The sequence below is a fragment of the Crocuta crocuta genome, unplaced genomic scaffold, assembly GCF_008692635.1.
Source record: "Crocuta crocuta isolate KB4526 unplaced genomic scaffold, BGI_CrCroc_1.0 scaffold2, whole genome shotgun sequence".
In the NCBI taxonomy this organism is placed as follows: Eukaryota; Metazoa; Chordata; class Mammalia; order Carnivora; family Hyaenidae; genus Crocuta; species Crocuta crocuta.
Genome location: NW_027528640.1, coordinates 2,744,200 through 2,763,350, shown reverse-complemented (window position 1 = coordinate 2,763,350; position 19,151 = coordinate 2,744,200). Strand labels below are relative to the sequence as shown.

The 19,151-nt window shown below is 37.4% G+C and overlaps 1 protein-coding gene across 8 annotated transcripts in view; it reads right to left on the bottom strand.

The window, feature by feature from the left end:
* The window catches only part of PCDH15 (protocadherin related 15), a 752,236-nt gene that overhangs the window by 373,339 nt on the left and 359,746 nt on the right, over window positions 1-19,151 (bottom strand). For all 8 annotated transcript variants that reach the window (XM_077755213.1, XM_077755212.1, XM_077755209.1 and 5 more), the window contains one exon: window positions 12,175-12,283. In XM_077755213.1, coding sequence (XP_077611339.1) covers window positions 12,175-12,283 — 109 coding nt within the window. The remainder of the gene's footprint in view (window positions 1-12,174; window positions 12,284-19,151) is intronic.

Genomic DNA, 19,151 nt, shown 5'->3' with positions numbered 1-19,151 from the left:
TAAGGTCAGGAGCAAGAGAAGGATGTCCACTCTGACCACTTTTTTTTTTTTTCTAATAGTACTGGAAGCCTTAGCCACAGCAATCAGACAAGAAAAGGAAATAAGAAGCATCCATGCTGGTAAAGAAGAAATTAAACTGTCACTATTTGCATATGGCATACTGTACATATAACACCTTAGGACTCCACCAAAAACACTACTAGAAGTAATAAACATATTTAGTAAAGTGGCAAGATACAAAATTAATAGTGAGAGATCTGTAGCATTTCTATACAATAACAAAAAATTTCATGAAGAGAGAAAAAACACCCCTTACAATCAGATCAAAAATAATATTCAGGATGGGGCGCCTGGGTGGCTTAGTGGGTTAAGCGTCCGACTTTCACTTAGGTCATGATCTCACGGTTCGTGGGTTCGAGCCCCGCAACGGGCTCTGTGCTGGCTGCCTGCTCAGACCCTGGATCCTGTTTCAGTCTGTGACTCCCTCTCTCTCTGACCCTCCCCTGCTCACGCTGTCTCTCTCTCTCTCTCCCCTAGAAATAAATAAAACATTTTAAAAAATATTCAGGAATACACTTAACCAAAGAGGTGAAATATTTGTATTCTGAAAACTATAAAATTTCACATTATAGCTTTCACGTCTTTAATTTCCTTTGAAAGAAAGAAAGAGAGAGAGAGAGAGAGAGAAAGAAAACAAGGAAGGAAGGAATTTAAGATGACACAAACAAATGAAAAGATATTCCATGCTCATGGTTTGGAAGAATTGACATTGTCAAAATGTCCATATCACTGAAAGCAACTTACAGATTCAGTGCAATTCACATCAAAACCCCAACAACATTTTTTTACAAAACTAGAATAATACTCAGATTGGTACAGAACCACAGAAGACCCTAAATAACCAAACCAATTCTGAGAAAAATAAAGCTGGAGGTAATGTCATACCATATTTCAAGATATGTCTCTCTCTCTCTCTCTCTCTCTCTCTCTCTCACACACACACACACACACACACACACACACACACACACAAACACACAACTGTAGTAATGAACACAGTATGGTCGTGGCACAAAAATAGACACAGAGATCAATAAAACAGAATAGAGAGCCCAGAAATAAACCCACAATTTATATGGTCAATTAATCTTTGACTAAAGAGGCAAGAACATGCAATGGGGAAGAGACTGTCTTTTCAATAAATGGTGCTGGGAAAATTGGGCAACTACATGTAGAATGAGAATAAACAATTTTCTAACACATTACACAGAAATAAACTCAAATTGGATTAAAGATCCACACATGTGTCCTGAACCCATAACAATCCTGAAGAGAACCCAGGCAGTAATTTCTACAGAATTAGCCATCACAACCTTTTTCTTACATACGTCTCCTAAGGCTCAGGAAACAAAAGCAAAAATAAAATGTTGTTGGGACTACATCAAAATAAAAAGTTTCTGGACACAAAGGAAACAGTCAACAAAACTAAAAGCCTATTGAATTGGAGAAGATATTTGCAAATGACATATCCAATAAACGGTTAGTATCCAAAATACAAAGAACTTCTACAACTCAATACCAACAAACACAAATAATCCAGTTAAAAATGGGCAGAAGACATGAGCAAACATTTCTTCAAAGAAGACATCCAGATGGCTACCAGATGCATGGAAGGTTGCTCAACACCACTCATCATTAGGGAAATGCAGATCAAAACCACCATGAGATATCACCTCACATCTAAAAGAATGGCTAAAATAAACACACACACACACACACACACACACACATAAGACACAAAAAGAAATGGTGAAGTTATGGAGAAAAAGGAAACCTTATGCACTGTTGGTGGCTATGCACACTGGTAAAGGCATTGTGGAAAACAGTATGGAGTTCCTCAAAAAATTAAAAATGGAGCTACCACATGATCTAGTAATTTCATTACTGAGTATTTATTCAGGGATAAAGAAAATAGAACGTTGAGAAGATATATGCACCTGTATGTTTATTTCAGCATTATTTACAATAGCCAAGACAGGGAAGCAACCTAAGTGTTCATCAATAGATGAATAGATAAGGTATATTTTAAACACACACACACACACACACACACACACACACACACACACAGAATGGAATATTTCACAGCCATGAAAAGGGATGAGATGGTGCCACTTGAGACAACATGGCTGAACTTAGAGCGCCTTATGCTAAGTCCGACTAAGAAAGACAAATATCATATGATTCCAATCACAAGTGGAATCTAAAAATAAATGAGCAAAACAAACCCAAAGCACAATGAGACCTATAAAAACAGAGAACAAACTGATGGTTACCAGAGGGAAGGTATGCAGGCGATGGATGAATGCGTGAAGGGGAAGGGAAATACAGCCTGCAATTATGGCATTAGTAAATCACGGGAATAAAAATCAGAGCCTCAGGAAGACAGTAACAGCGATGTAACAGGACAGACGGCAGCTACACTTGTGAGTGCAGCATAATGACGTGTGGCTGTGTCAGATCGCTACGTTGTACACCTGAAACTAATGCAACATTGTGTGTCAGCCACACTCACATCAAAATAACAACAACCACAAAAACAACAATAATGAAGAGACTGTTCTTTCCCATTATAAACATAAATAAAAATTATTTTAAAAAGGTGCTTCTTTCAAAACCTCTCCAAAGCTCTGAGTTTTCTCCATTTAATTTTTGTCTTGGTTGTAATCTTGGGGTTAATTGTTTTTAAAATTCCATTCTCTTGATATTCAATTCACCTGCGACCTGGTCGCAAAATAACTACAATTTTGCCAGTAATTTCAACCATGATTTCATCTAGGCCTTCAAAGCACACTTCTTTTTGTATTACGTTATTCTGAGATTGATGCCCACATAATAGAGACTGCCTCGAACGTCTTGCCATTCTGTTAGTTTTAAATTTATCATTGTGCCTTCTAGCTGTCCCACTTCCCTTGTGCATCTTTGTTCATTCTAACTGAAAACAGTAAACTCCCTGTGACCTACTCTTACATTTTCTAGATCTCTTCAGGTCTGGCCATTCCCTTTGCAATCTCCTTGTTAAGCTATTTCTGGCAAAGCATACACTCTTCTTTCCTGTTCTAAAACAGTGCCAAAAACTGTGTAATCCAACCTTCCCCCCCCTCCAAAAAAAATAATAAAACCTCTAATTCGGTTTTACTTGTCTCTCAAGAAAACCGAAGTTACTCCATTAGTAGCCAATTTCTCTATTTAGGATAATACTACAAAGATTTTCCTGGGTTATTTTCCTGATGCTTTTTTATAGTAGTGCTGCTAAGAGTAAAGACCTTGGTCTACTTGTCTGAGAAAGGCCAAGATCCCATCCTGTCTTGCTGAATCAGAATCTCTGAACAGCGACATCAGAAATATGCACCTTGGAAAATCTCTAAAGTTTGAGAACCGCTGTGTTATGGCATATGAAATGCCCATACCTGTTATTTAAACATGAAAAGAAGCTTAAAAAACATGAACTGAAGTTTTGCTGATAATGCCACCGTTTTTCTGACTCTGCAGATGAGAATCTCCAAACTCCTCTCTTCTGACTCTTCATGTATTGCCCATATGATCCTTCCTTGCCTGTGTCCTCGCCATTCGCTCATCCTGTGCTTTTCTGGATTCCTACTCTGCTTCCTCCTCTAAAGCCTTGCCCTCTCATGCATGTACTGCTCTGATAGCTTCCTCAATCTTCTGACATTCCGTGCATTTATAAACTAGTAAACATGCTAAAATGCCACTTTAATCTCCCCATTATCTAGACAAAATTTAATCTATTGTTTACTGCAGTGATGCCCAAGGTGTGTTTCATTTAGTGGTGCAATTTACATACAATTAAATGCACAGATAGGCTTCAATGTTTTTGGATAAATGTATAGACCTATAAAACCAACACCCACATTAAGACTTCAATTTCACATTTCTTTTGTCCAAAATAATACAAAAATATGCTTAATGAATACTTAATATTCAAGGTGACACTTGCTCTTGGTATGTATGTAGGGATACCCTTAAGGGGTCTTGAGGGAGGCATGGGGACTATGCAGTGTAGACAGGGAGACAGAAGCACTCTCCCCTGTCTGTCTGCCTTCGGTACAATGCAGTGGGCTTTGGTTCATATCTGGCTAGTTAAAGTGACCTGTGTTTTGTAGGTTCATTTTTCACCAGATGAATACTCACACAAATGAATAAGTGGCTGAGAAATATTTCTTCAAGTGAACCTGAAAGAGAACACTAGTGATTCATGCAAAACTGAACACGAAGGGGGGCAGGAGGCTCAGTCCCATGCTCCTGCTACAAGGACTAAATCAATCATGCTAGTAGGTCACATCCTGAAGATCCAAGTAGGTCAACTCAGCCTGACAAATTTTGAAAATGTTTATTTATTTATTTTGAGAGAGAGAGAGAGAGAGAGAGGAGAGAGCATGAGCACAGAAGGGGCATAAGGAGAGGAAGAGAGAGAGAATCCCAAGCAGGCTCTGTACTGTCAGTGCAGAGCCCTAACCCTGGGCTTGAACTCACCATGAGATCATGACCTAGGCTGAAATCAAGAATCAGAAATCTTAAGTCATTGAATCACCCAGGCACCCCCAGCCTGACAATTTTTAAACAATTGGTAAAAATACCTGATATGGAGTTACATCCAATATAATTAATAATAATCAGTGCTCTATGCAACTGTTGAGCATTGAAGTTTTAACTAATGATAATGGACAGTTTTTAAATAGTACATGGCTTACTCAACTTATTTTTAACTCATGGGACAAGGAATGAAAAAGTAACTTCTTCAGTCCAACTTGTAAGTATCTTAATCTAACACACACACAAATAACCTGAAGCAGATCAAAGACAGCTACAAATTCTGTAGTTCCCACCAAGAAACAGAGTCTATTTTCCCTCTTCTTTGTTTTTTAAATTTTATTTATTTATTTTGAGAGAGACAGAGAGCATGAATGGGGTAGGGGCAGAGAGAGAGAGACAGAGACAGAGAGACAGAGACAGATCCAGGCTATCAGCCAGGATCCTGATGCGGGGCTCGATTTCATGAATGGTGAGATGATGACTTGAGTTGAAATCAAGAATATGATGCTTAACTGACTAATCTACCCAGGCACTCCAATGTTTTCCCTCTCTCTCTTTTTTTAGTGAAAAAAAGAATTAACATTCATTTACTGTTGAGAGACAGAGCATGAACAGGGGAGGGTCAGAGAGAGAGGGAGACACAGAATCCCAAGCCGGCTCCAGGTTCTGAGTTGTCAGCAGTGAGCCCAATGCAGGGCTCAAACTCACAAATCTCAAGATCATGACCTGACCTGAAGTTGGACACTTAACTGACTGAGTCACCCAGATGCCCCCTCTTCTTGAATAGCAGCTACTACACTCATGCTTGATTTGACCAATGGATGGTAGTAGAAATGATGCCATTCCAGTTTGGGGACCAAGCTTTAAGAAAACTGGTAACCTTCATTTTTACTTTCTTAGAAGTCAGCGCCTAGTGCTATGGAAAAGGCTATAGAACAAGGTGAAGTTCAGTAGAGGAAGTGGGAGCAACCACACTGGATGTCTAGCTCCCTGTATTTGAGTAGCCTCAACTACACCATGTGAAACAAAAGAACTCCCCAATCAACACCCAGAAATCTAAGAAATACCAAGTTGCTGCCCCTTTAGATCACTACTGTTTCGAGTGGTTTATTTACAAGAACGGACAACTAAAGCACTAATCACGGTCTCTACAGCTTCCCTTGTTTCCTCAGCTTGAATTGTTTTCATGTTTTGACCAATTATGACTCATTTCCACAACGTTTCTTGCCCTGAACTTTATCACTTTTTCCATTGGTTGCACTATGGTAATAGCCAGAGTAAGATAGCAAACCAAGAATTAAGAATTATAAAGCCTTCCCACAAACCCAGGGCCACAGCCTTCTGGGCTGTTACTGGAGAAAGAAATAGTTTTCTATTTGATTTAAGCCACTGTGTTCTGGAGATTCTTTGTGAAGCTATTTAAGTTGTACCTTTACTAATATATACCCACAACTGCCCCATTACTCTAAGATAACATACTTATCTTTGGATTCAATCAATGCTCTCATTTTTAGCAGATACTTTTGTGAGTTTCAGTATTTGTAGCTTATTATTCTACACTATTGATCCTTATAAGGGACAAGAAGTTCAATGTGTTTGGAAATGAAGAGTTCTCTGAAACAATTTCCGGGGGAAGCCATAAAAATATGAACAAGCCATAAAAAATATGAAAAATACTGAGACTCGGTAATATGATCTGTATAGGAGAAACATCTCCCAATAATGTGTGCCACAAAATCAAGCCTCTCTCTCATGCCTGCATAATAATACTTCACAATACTCCAGCTTATTAGCCAGTAATAAGTTCTTGATAACTTATAAGGAACTTATAAGAGAAAAATAACCCCAAAAAACTCCAGAAAGGAAAAGAAGAAAAATTCTGAATTGGTGGAAGCTATTCATAATTTGAATCAACATCCTGGAAATAGAAAGGCCTAAGGGAATGGAACTAACAGACTATTTGTGTGGTTACTTAATGTTTGAAAGGCCAACATGTAAAGAAGGATGTAGCTATAAAGTATGAAACACTGGAAAAATGAAACAAAAGAAGAAAAGTAAAAGCAGATAAATGAAAATTCTGGACTCTACTCCCAGTATTTGTGAAATGTGAAATATACAAAGGAAGGATTTGAGGGCTCAGGGCATATTTTCATTGTGTTTTCAACTTAAAAAACATATTTAAATCTGCATCTTCCTTGTGGCTTTTCCAAAATGAGTATACTATGTGCTTGGGCACAAAAATACTAATATTTAATAATTATCAGAGTTAATGCATGTTTGTAAAAAATATTTGAACCTAACATTTCTGGGTCTGGTGTCCCTATTCTTTCCCCTCTAAAATGTTTATTTATTCATTTTGAAAGAGAGAAAGTACACATGTGTGAGCATGGGAGGGGCAGAGAGTGAGAGGGAGAGAGAGAATCCCAAGCAGACTCCACACTGTCAGCACAGAGCCCAATGTGGGGCTCCATCTCACAAACCATGAGATCATGACCTGAGCCAAAACCAAGAGCCAGATGTTTAACTGACCGTGCCACCTAGGAGCCCGTGGTATTGCCATTCTTTTTTTTTTTATTATTAAAAAAAATTTTAATGTTCATTTATTTTTGAGAAAGAGACAGAGTGTGAGTGGGGGAGTGACAGAGAGAGAGCGAAAAACAGAATCTGAAGCAGGTCCAGGCTCTGAGCTGTCAACACAGAGCCCAACTGCTCAACTGACTGAGCCACCCAGATGCCCATGGTGTTGCCATTCTTAACCAGTGTGTTACACCAACTCTTTAGTTGCTAGAATATTCACAATATTATCATAAGTATCACAGTGACTTTGAATAATAAGGGAGAGTAACTATTAATTATATTTTTATATTTTCATTTTAGTATGTAACCCTTATCTACATGCTATATTTAATACATATTATCTGTCATTCAGTAGGTGCTCTGGTTTGAGCACCCAGCATTACAAAATACTAATATTACAAGCTGCTAATATAAACTAAACGTTAGCAGCCCTTCTTATATTATTAAGTAAACACATATTCTATCATATCTATGTTAATGACGATGTGCGGATGGTCATGGAAATGTCCCTCATTATCTCTTGTTAGAGCTTTTGACTTGAACTTTATTACATTTGATAGAAGGATTGCTACCCCTGCTCTCTGCTGGTTTACATATGCAAGAAATCTCTCTCCATCCCTCACTTTCAGCCCATGACTGCCTTAAGGCCTAAGTGAGTCTCTCTCATCGGAAGCACATTATTCTGTCTTCTTTTTTCTTTCTTTCTTTAATTCATTCAGCCACTCTATATCTTTTATTATTTTTTAAATTTTTTAACGTTTATTCATTTTTGAGAGACAAAGAGAGACAGAGCATGATGGAGGAGGGGCAGTGAGAGAGAGGGAGACACAGAATCTGAAGCAGGCTCCAGGCTCTGAGTTTTCAGCACAGAGCCAACATGGGGCTTGAACCCACGAGCTATGAGATCATGACCAGAGCTAAAGTCAGATGCCTGACTGAGCCACCCAGGTGCCCCATCTGGTATCCATGATTTCTGATGCTATATCACATAATAATTTTACTAAGATTTGATATCCATGAAAACACACCTTTTTGTTACTTTAAAATTCTTTGTGTTATTTGATACTTTGAGATGTGTCTTGATTTATTTGAGTGTATACTTTCTGAAAGTTCGCTGAGCTTCTCGGGTGTATGGATTGTTTTCCTAAAATGTAGGATGTTTTTATCTATAATATATTCATATATTATTTCTACCTCTTTCTCTTCTCTCCTGGGACCCCTGTTATGCATACAGTGGTACACTGAATAGTATCCTACAGGTGTCTAAGGCTACCTTCTTCACTTTTTTTCACTCCTTTTTCTCTTCTTGCTTCTCAGATTTGATCAATTTAAACGATCTCCTTTCAAATTTGCTGATTCTTTCTTCTCCCTGCTTGAATCTGCTAAATAAGCCTTGCTGGTAAATTTTTAAATTTCAGTTGTTACATTTTTCAATTCCAAAATTTCTATTTGGTTCCTTTTTATGATATCTCTCTCTTTGTTAATATTCTCTATGTGCTATCATTCCATATTTTAATTCTTTGTACATGATTTTCTTTATCTCTGAACATATTTGAAATACCCAATTGAAATTTTTTGTAAGTTTAATGCCTAAGTGTTTTCAACTTAAAAAACATCACATAATACTTTTGAAATGACCAGTTTTTAAGAGAACCTATGAGACTGAAATGAAATAGGGAAGAATGGCTGATACACAGGGAAAATAAAGCAACAAGTGTTTCGGAGGAAGTCTAGGCATTAAACTTAAGGAATATGAAGAATTCTTGCCAAGTACATAAAATTAAAGCCATGGAAATCCTGTTGGGTATGTTGCGTGCATGTGTGTGTGCATGTGTGTGTGTGTGTGTGTGTGTGTGTGTGTGTGTATGCTTCTATTCTTACCAGTCTTGCCTAATTTAGGAAATATGATTTTTCTTCCTAATGGTAATGGCAATATGAACTAACATTTATTGAGCACTAGCTTTTTTCCAGACATTACTACATATTTACCTATATTGAATCAAATCCTCAAAACCCTCTCATAGAAGGTCTGTTTTTATGAACTGCATGCTATTTACTTACTTACTTCCTTACTTACGTATTTATTTTTGAGGGACAGAAAGACAGAGTGCGAGCAGGGGAGGAGCAGTGAGAAAGGAAGATATAGAATTTGAAGCAGGCTCCAGGCTCTGAGCTGTCAGCACAGAGCCCAACACGGGGCTCCAACTCATGACCTGAGCCAAAGTTGGACGCTTAACCAACTGAACCACCCAGTGACCCTAAACTCCATTTTAAAGAGGAGCAACCTGAGAACGAGAGAGGAATAACTAACCTAGCATTATATGATTAATACATGTTACAGTCAGGATTTGAATATAGCTCAAACTATCTGTATAAGGCCCTGCCCTCTAGAAATGTAAATACTATAAAATGGTATCATTTTACTTAACTTAGCAGTGAAAACAAAATTAGTGCTACTGGCTATGTCTATTGTTTTACGACTATCCATCATATGACATTGGTGGTTGATGAAACAGAACGCCAATTCATTATTCTGCTCTCATTACTACATTGGCTTCTCATTTCACTGAGAGTAAATGGCAAAGTAGATTGATAACATACAAGACTCTGAGTTCTGAGCCTTCTTGTGTTTCACATCCTCTACCTCCGCTCACTCATTGGTCTCCAATGCTACTGGCCTTCTTGAGGCTTCTGAAACCCACCAGGCAAGCTCTCACTTCTATCTCTGCCTATACTCCCAGACATCAACATGGGTGACTGCTTAAGCTTCTGGGAGACTTTGCTCAAATCCCATCTTTTCAATGAGCTGTGCCCTGATCATCCTACTTAATGCTGCAATGTATACTACCTCATTCTTTCTCTACACCCATGTTCCCTAAAGTACTGACCACTTGTATCTTCTGTAATATATACATAAATGCATTTCTCCCTTGTGGCTTGTTTCTTCTGCCAGAACCCCAGCTCTACAAAGTGAGGAATCTATCTTCCTCCACAGAGCTGGCGTTCGTTTATGGAAAGAAAGAATAAATATAATTTCTAAAAGCGAAAGAAAGTCATGAAGACCAGTGGATTTTTAGCCCACACTGGGAAGCATGCTTCTCCAAGACTGTCTTTACATTTCATCCTCTGGACGTTATGCATGCTGTATCATTTTTCTAGGTAATTCCCTTCCCATTTTCTTTTTTCTTTTTTTTTTTTAAATTTTTTTTAATGTCTTTATTTTGAGAGACAGAGAGCAAGTAGGGGAGGGGCAGAGAGAGAGGGAGACACAGGATCTGAAGCAGCTCCAGGCTCTGAGCTGTCAGCACAGGGCCCGATGCGGGGCTCGAACCCACAAAGTGTGAGATCATGACCTGAGCTGAAGTCGGATGCCCAACCGACTGAGCCACCCAGGCGCCCCTCCCTTCCCATTTTCTACCTAGGTACCCTGACCTGCTTGCTGAAATAGCTCTAAGTAATTTTCTTAGAAATACTTAGCACTCTCCTTCCATGATCCCACATAATGTGTGGTTCATACCTTCTTTATAGTGCTTAAAATGAGGTGTTTTAATTTAATCTATTGACATACTTCTAGCCATAGATCCCTCCCTAACACAGAACATTTATTTCTCATCTTTGTATCTATAGCATGTGACACAGTGACTGACATACTATCAACCTCCCAGATGATGAAATAAACAATGGATATTTCTTTTGATCTGTGCCCCAGGCCCTTACAAACTTAAAAGACTGATGACTATGTTCATAAGAACTTTAAAAAAAATTAATAATCTAATCTCTACCATGGGGTTATGATATGTGTACAATTCTAGAGACCAAAGGCTTGAAACAGAATTGCTTGAATTTTCTTTACAGACAGCACTTCTAAGCAGGTTATAGCATCGTACTTGGAAATCTGCCTGGTGTCTTGGAGGCTGTTGTATTTTTATGTGTGCACACACACAGACTGATGGCTCCAGGATATAAAGGAGTTGAGAGTAACACTGAATGCACTGAATTCTGAAGCCCAGCCTGAGAGCAATCTCTTCTTCACTAGGAGACTTCTGGTCTGGCTTATGTGCATCTGTCTCTAGACACGATAAACCATGCAAAGCAGCAACATCCATATTCTCACAGAAGTAATTTGAGAAGAGTGGCATAATTACATTCTTGTCATTTGTGCTTTGTTGTAATTACCGGTATATGCACCAGGATGAGCCAGAAGATCTCCTGTGAAACTTTCAAGGAAAAATCAGCCAAGGGTATAATGTGTTGTGTGCCTGTGGGTACTCATGACCCTTCTCCCCTATGGTTCCCAAAGCCCTTATTTAATTCACTCATATAGTTTCAGAATTGCATAATTGTATTCAACCAATGGCAAAATACTAGTTGAGCAAACTGTACATGTTCAATGGAGTCTTTTCAATTTTTTCTTAGAGAGTTCTTTGCAAGGTAACATAGAGAAAATGACTAATAGGTAGATTAGATTAATATACTATTTTTTAAAGTTGTTTCACTTCCTCAATGAAATTTTTCCACTTTTTGTTCACACAAAAACTAATTCTGAGGAAAAATAATGTGTTTGTTTGTTTTGGTTTTTTGAGAGTGCCAGAGAGCCGCAAGTGGGGAAGAGGTTCAGAAGGGGCAAGGGGGGGGTGGCGGTGAGGAGAGAGAGAGAGAGAGAGAGAGAAGAAGGAGGGAGGGAGGGAGGAGAGAGAGAGATTCTTAAGCAGGCTCCACCATACTCAGCATGGAATTCAACACAGGGCTTGACCTCCCAGCAGTGAGATAATGACCTGAGCAGAAATTAAGAGTCGGCTGTTTAACCCACTGGGCCACCCAGGAGCCCTCCAAATTATTATTTTTGAAATTATATTTACAAAAAATAATAATTTATAAGAAGACCATCTTTGTTATTGAAGGTGTTTCCTTTTATTTGAGACAACTATTTCTCCATAATTCTAGAATGATGAGTGAGAGTGCAAAATGTTAGCAGATACAAACCAACAAGGATGGAGTAGAGGATGCCTGGCCTGTCTGATGGTGGCTGAATATTCCGGTCCTGGTCAACAGCCTGGATGGGTGGGGTAACAATGATGGGGTTCAGTTCTTCCTGGAAGAAAAACGGGAGAGTTTAGTTTAGCTTTATTATTTTGCCTCACGGAGAATTGACACTCAGATATTAGATATTATAGTCTGGACAGCTAGACAACATCTGAACAAGTGGCTAAACTCAGCTTTCAAGATTTGTAATTTAACATATGAGACTAGGTAATTTTGAATTTGAAGAGGGAACAATGGGCTCTCGGGGTCAAAATGAAAAGTCATAGTAATTACTTTCTTAGAACTTTGAATCAGAAATTTCTCCTAAGAGGAAGGCAAAGAAGAAAGAGATCAATAAATCTAGTCTTCCCTAGATAATGAAATCAGAAGTATGAGACTATCAAATATAATTTTATATCTTTGTAGACAAGATTTGTAAAAATATTTACAATATTTTACAATTCTTCCTAACTCATGTTTTAAAAATTCACTTATTAATTACATTAAGCAAAATTTTAAAGATCAATGCTTGAAGTGAATAGAAATCAAAGCCCCATCACTGCAAATTTCATATAGTTAAATTGATTATATACTATGAATGCATGTACATGGGTGTACACTTAATTTATAATTATATGCAAGAAGACTCTTTAAAATCATAATATATTTCTCTAAGTCAGTGTTTCCTAGTATGATGTCCAGCGATACTCTGGTCTGCTATCAGCACTGGCAAGCACTTTTCTGTTCAGGACCAGATAATAAATGTATTTAGGCTTTGCTGGAGAGACAGTCTGTGTGTCAGCTTCTCAACTCTGACATTGTAACACAGAAGCAAAAAGTGGGTATGACTATGCTGCAATAAAACTTTATTTACAAAGACAAATGGTGTGTAGGATGGAGTTTCTTGGCCCCTATACTGAATTATCAATCATAATTTGTAACAAGTAAGCTGAAAAACCAAACGTGCCCTCTGCACAGATAAGCTTGGGACACAGGATAGTAAAGAAACTTTCAAAATCTAATCCACTTTCCTGCAGGTCTTTTTGGAGACTTTTGTGCTAATTTGCATAATGACTGTCTAAGGAGGGGGTATTATTTGCACATTTTCTAGAATCATCCATTAACATCTCCTTGAACTCTTACATTCCCTTAGAACACAGTTTGAGAAATACTGCTTTAAGCCTCTACAACCCTCACTCCAAATACAATAGTAATTCTAAAGGGAAATAATGTCTATTTCAATATCTGACTTCACAGTCTAAGGAATCACTACAATGTCATTTTATATTATTTCTTTTCAAATGATAGAACCTTTAAACATATCATGCACTTTTATATAAAATCAGTAGTTTCTAATCTCAGCAGAAATGTATAGTTGTGGCCTGCTGAAAAGAAATGCAAGGATATTAACTGATAATATGTAATACATACTTAATTTTGATTAAGCTCTCATAAGTTTTATTAAGCACAAGTATATTGCTAAAATATATTAAATTATTGAAGTTGCAATAATTAAAGATAATCACTGACCAAATATTTGGAGCTCATATACATCTTAGGGCTTCTGCACAGTTCATCATCTCTAATGGGCTCTCAGTAGCCTAAATGTTATTACTATCTTCCTAAAAACAAACAGTTCCTGGTAGGGATAACTTTCTAATATTCTATTCACTTCTTTTCTGTGGATTCAGATCCATGAAAATATCAAATCAGTATCAAAATCACTCCATTAAATTAAGATGACTACTATTCTTTTGGTTGTGGTTCTTTTCATACAGTACAGCACATCACAATACAACACTCTTCCTAAAGTCTTCCCCTCCTTCCCTATTTCTGTCCCTCATTCTCTGTTCCACTCTATCTTCTCCCTAGCTCTCTCTCTCTCTCTCACCACACACACACACTCACACACACACAAACACACACTCACACACTCACCCAATAGCCAATTTACTTCCTCTGTAATCCTGTATTTCTCCTGAAATAGAAAACATTCAAAGCTCTTCAAAGTCCATACATGTGTATGTAGGAGTTAAGGGCTGATAGCTCAGCTGGGACATTTTTCAAAGGAGCCTGACTGTATCAGCCAAAGTCAGCATGTAGATGAGCTACATCTGTCCCGGCTCAACTAAGAAATCTGTGCTGTTTTCCCACAGTATGGTTCTAGGCAGACCTTCCAAAGGGAATTCAAATCTCGGGATGTTTTGCAGTCCCTTCTTCCTTCCCATGGCCAGGGAAATATACTAAGGGGTCCTACACTCCTGATTTTTGAAACAAGTTACCTAGAATTTAAAAAAAGCAAAAACAAAACAGAAACAAGAAAACAAAAAACTGAACCTGAGTTCTTCTGGGAGACTGATAAATATGAGCAGGTCACATTAGGGTTTCTCTGCTGACCGCCTTTCTCTGCTAAGTGGAGCTGCTAAGTGACCAGCAATATATACGGTGTTAGCGTGAATGATGGGTCACATAGTTTAAAATCCTCATCTTGTACAAGTTGTTGGAATGAGAAATGGAGTTTTAGTAATACTATTTGAAATGATATGAACAATGGGGGGACCATAAAACTAACACAGTAAAAAAAACCAAAAGGGAGGGTAAAGTACTAATAAAATTCCTCATCTTTCATAGTTGGCTATTAATAAATATATAGTGAGAACTGAAGAAATCAAAAGAAACAAGTGTGCTATTTGGAATTATGTGCTATCTAGAATCAGAAGAATGAAAAATGGAAACATCAGAATGGAGATGTCTCAGCTGAGTGGGCCTAGAAGTTAAGGTAGGTGGGATGTAAGGTACTTAAAGCCATTCAGTCCTGTTTCACTACGTAGTTTCCATACTCTTGGTAAAGGCTTTAATATGTTTCTGGAAATGTGGGAGAGGTATTGTCTTATATAACTTCTTAGGACTGATTCTTTTCTTTTCTTACAAAGACCAGCAACTGAAGAAAAACTATTTTTCTTAAACAACCATTAGTGAGTTGTTTGGAAAATCTAGGTTTAAAGGTGAGAAGAGTGAATTCTCAGGTATGATTTGTCAGATTATCTCCCTAAGTAGATCGAGGTCTTTCAATCTTGAGAATTTTTAACCTGGTATATATAACATTCAAGCATATTTATTATGCTTTGTTTAGGAAGATACTGTTACAATACTTAATACAATTTTTCATAAAGACAAGCAACTTTTAAGCCGAAGATGGAAAATAAAATATGCATTCATTAGAAGAAACCACATAATAACACGCATCAGTTTCTGAACTACTCTCTCACCACAAATCTCTGTACGAGAGGCAGCCAGCCACTGGAAGGTCACACAGATAAGTAATGAACCCCAGAGAAAAACTATTTCTTAGAATAAGAAAGAATTTTATGGGGCAAGAAACCCCATGTAATCATTTATAAGCTTTGGCAAATGATGTCTACTCACTAAATACATTTTTGTCAATTTGTATTCTCCAGAATTTCCCAGCCTAATAGGAGCTCACTACGCTCAGCTGGACCTGAAGGAAAGCACCCCGCAGTGGCCTGCCAGGGCAGCCTTCCCAGGTCTTGTGAAAAGGTGAAAAACTAGGGGATGCATTTCTTTTTAAGAACCACCCTCTTCAAGCAGATAGTAACTACTGCTCCTTATTTCTCTCCTGCCCCCTTAGGTCTCTTAGCTTCTAATTTTACCATTGGATTAGGGAAGAAGAATTATGCTGAAGAAATTGGAAATCCACGTATGGTTTAAATAGGCTCAGGTATCCTTAAGGAAAGGATTGTGAGGTTCCTCTCTGATGGTATAATTGTGGTAATTACTCAATTACTCTTCACAGAAAGCTCTGTTGGCTGGTGCACACAAAATACTCATAACCTGCCACCTAGTGAGGAACAACTTATAACATATTTGCTTCATCAAGTTGAATTCCAGGAGACACATTAAAAAAGGCGTCCAAAAACTGGAAAGCTCTTGGGTTTCTTGCCCCAAAAGCAAATATGTCTTCTCTGCAGCCTTATTTGTTTATGAGAAGAAGTCACATCTCTGAGAAGAAGTCGCATCGCCTGAATTCTGGTCATGCTGGTGTGCACCTGTTAAAAGTGCACAGAAGATCAGATTCACATTTCCCCGCTCTTTGAGTCCTCAGAGTTAAATTCCCTGACATATTTAGTGATGATGATTCATCCCTAAAATGAATTAAGTCCATGTAGAGATTCATGTTGTGAGGATAATCATAGACACTATTAAACAATAACAAAAAGGTTGTCTTCAGTAGAAGTGCTGCATGATTCTTTGATTATAAAATCCAAGATTATTCCATTAGGGACACAGCTTTCCTGGAGAAGTGCCTTGCCTTTCCAGTATATCTAAGACCATGTTTTCATGTTCAACTGCTGCATTCTTTTTGTGAAAGGAACAGGAGGCAATTGGACTGTTGGAGTAAGTGAGGGTTAGTTATTCCTTCTACAGCTTCAACACCCGAATGAAAGCAAATTTCAGTGCAATGCTGCTATTGTATGTCTGTGTGTAGATATATCTGTATATATTTATACACAAGGATTATTTATTCCAACAATATACAACTTGCTTTTTAAAAATAAACTTTGTATGGAAGTGCTATATATGACCGATTTTTATAAACCATGAATTCATAGTCTGATGAATTGTCACACAGTTATATTTAATTCTAAATGCCACTGACATTAAGAACTAGAACCTTGTCATTATTTCAGAATCCCTCTATTCTCTATATTTTCTATCAATTGTTACTGCTCCTTCCATTCTAAAGATGGCATGGCTTCTAATATCACAGATTAATTTTACTTGTTTGAAACTGTATAAAGTAGAATTATACAATGTCATTTAATTACTGACTTTGTTCATTTATTATTATGTCCTACATGGTATGCATGCATGTGGGTGTTAGGTACATCAAGTGTAGTCTACACTCTCATTTTAATGGCTGTACTGTGTTCCATTTGACAGACATCCCCAATTTTGTTTCCTTTTCACACTGGTGATGGTGTTTGGGTTGTTTCCAGTGCAGGCTATGACAAATAGCACTACGTCCTTCTGCGTGTCTTCTTACACATGAATGTGTTTGTGTGAAATACACAACTGTGAGAACGCATGTGTCCTTAGGTCCCTGTTACGTCATCTTCTAAACTTGTTGTGTGAACACGTGTTCTATTATGAGTGGTCCACAGCTTTCCTGACAGTTGGCACTTCCAGTTGTTTTAAAGTTTAACCATTCCGGTAGGTATGTACTGTTATCTCAGAGTGATTTGAACTGTTTCTGATGTTGGACCTCTGTCAAGTGTTGGTTCATGTCTTTTGTCTATTTTTCTACTTTGCTGTACTGGTTCATAAGAACTATCAATATCTCACAGTGTAAGTTTCTTTGTCAGCTTAGTGTTTAGTAAATATTATATCCCACTCTACGGCTTTCATTTAGACCCTATTAATGTCTTGCTGAAGAAAGTTTCTAATTTTTCCACTTATCCATTTCTCTTTTCATTTATATTTGTCTCTTTCCTCTACCAATCCACATATTTTGACCCAAGGAATAGCTGATAATTTCTCTTATGTATTTCCACACAGAGAATATTGCACTCTTCCTTATTAAAATGTATCAAACCCTCATGACAACGGTGTGTCTGAGTTTCTTTGCCTAGAACTTTCTTGAGAGCAGGGATAGGTAGTATTGACAGCACCAGAAACATACGTGGCACACAGGCACTGAGAACTGTTGAGTAAGAGACTTCTCAGTTCTGTGTTATTTAGAGTACTCCTGAGCCTCATCGACCTAGCCTTGCTCTCCAGTCTCCTGAAAGGCATCCAAAATGCACATACTGATGCTTTATGAGCATCTTTCATACACTGAGGTCTTTGTGCTTACAAACTTACTGTACCCAACTAAAGGGAAGAATAAAGTAGCCACAAGAATGGCTCAGAATACACAGATGTGAGTTCAAAGTGCTTCATGGAGATGGCCTTTGGTGTAATAAATAGTCTCTTAAACATTCCAGTAGATTGAATAGTGAGCTCCTGTACCCCAGAGTAAAACATTTCAAGCTTGCAAATAAGTAGCAATATCACTTTTTGAGAAGTTATTTAATCCCTCAGAACTTGAATCATAATTTTTGTAGCTAAGTTAATAATATCTACATTTCATTAATTGGTATAAGGATGTATGAATGACAGTATATAAATGAATAAAACAGTAAGTGTCATGCTTAGTAATGGAAGTCGTTATAGATTGTATTATTAAAATTACTTTATTATTTTAATTGTATTATATTAGCATTAAAATTGGCTTCAAGGTATATGCAGAGACAGAGAGGTGGAAATTTTTTTTCATTTCTAGCTGAAAGTTAATTTTACCAGATCTTGCATATTTTTCTTGAAAGATGACAGTGACATGAATTTTGAAAGTTTTATTTAGAACTCATAACTGACTAAATGTTTGAGGGAAAGAAGGGGGTTCATCATTACTATTTGATTTTTAGATCACGATTTAAATCTATATGCCGCAAAGCAAATTATCTAATGATTACACTCAAACATAATTTTAAGATAGTGTATCACAGAATTAAATATTCACTTAAAATGAACATTTCACTTTATTAAATAGAAGCCTCAGTGAAATTCTTTTCAGAGAATATACTCAGACATATTAATTTTACATCCAATTTATAAACTCATTCCCTACGCTTTGATTACAGAAAGTCTGTGATAACTCCCTAATGTATTACTACGTCTTATGGAGAAGATCTCAGTCACAGGGACTCAAAGTACCTGTACACAGGATCATTTAGAATTTTTTAAATAAAGATATATATTGATAAATATTAAGAGAGAGCTCTGACAAAAAACTCACATGTTCAAGTATTATGAGTGCAATACTCAAAATAACAAGAATCAGAGAAATTCAAGTATGCACAGCTTGAATAAAATAACTT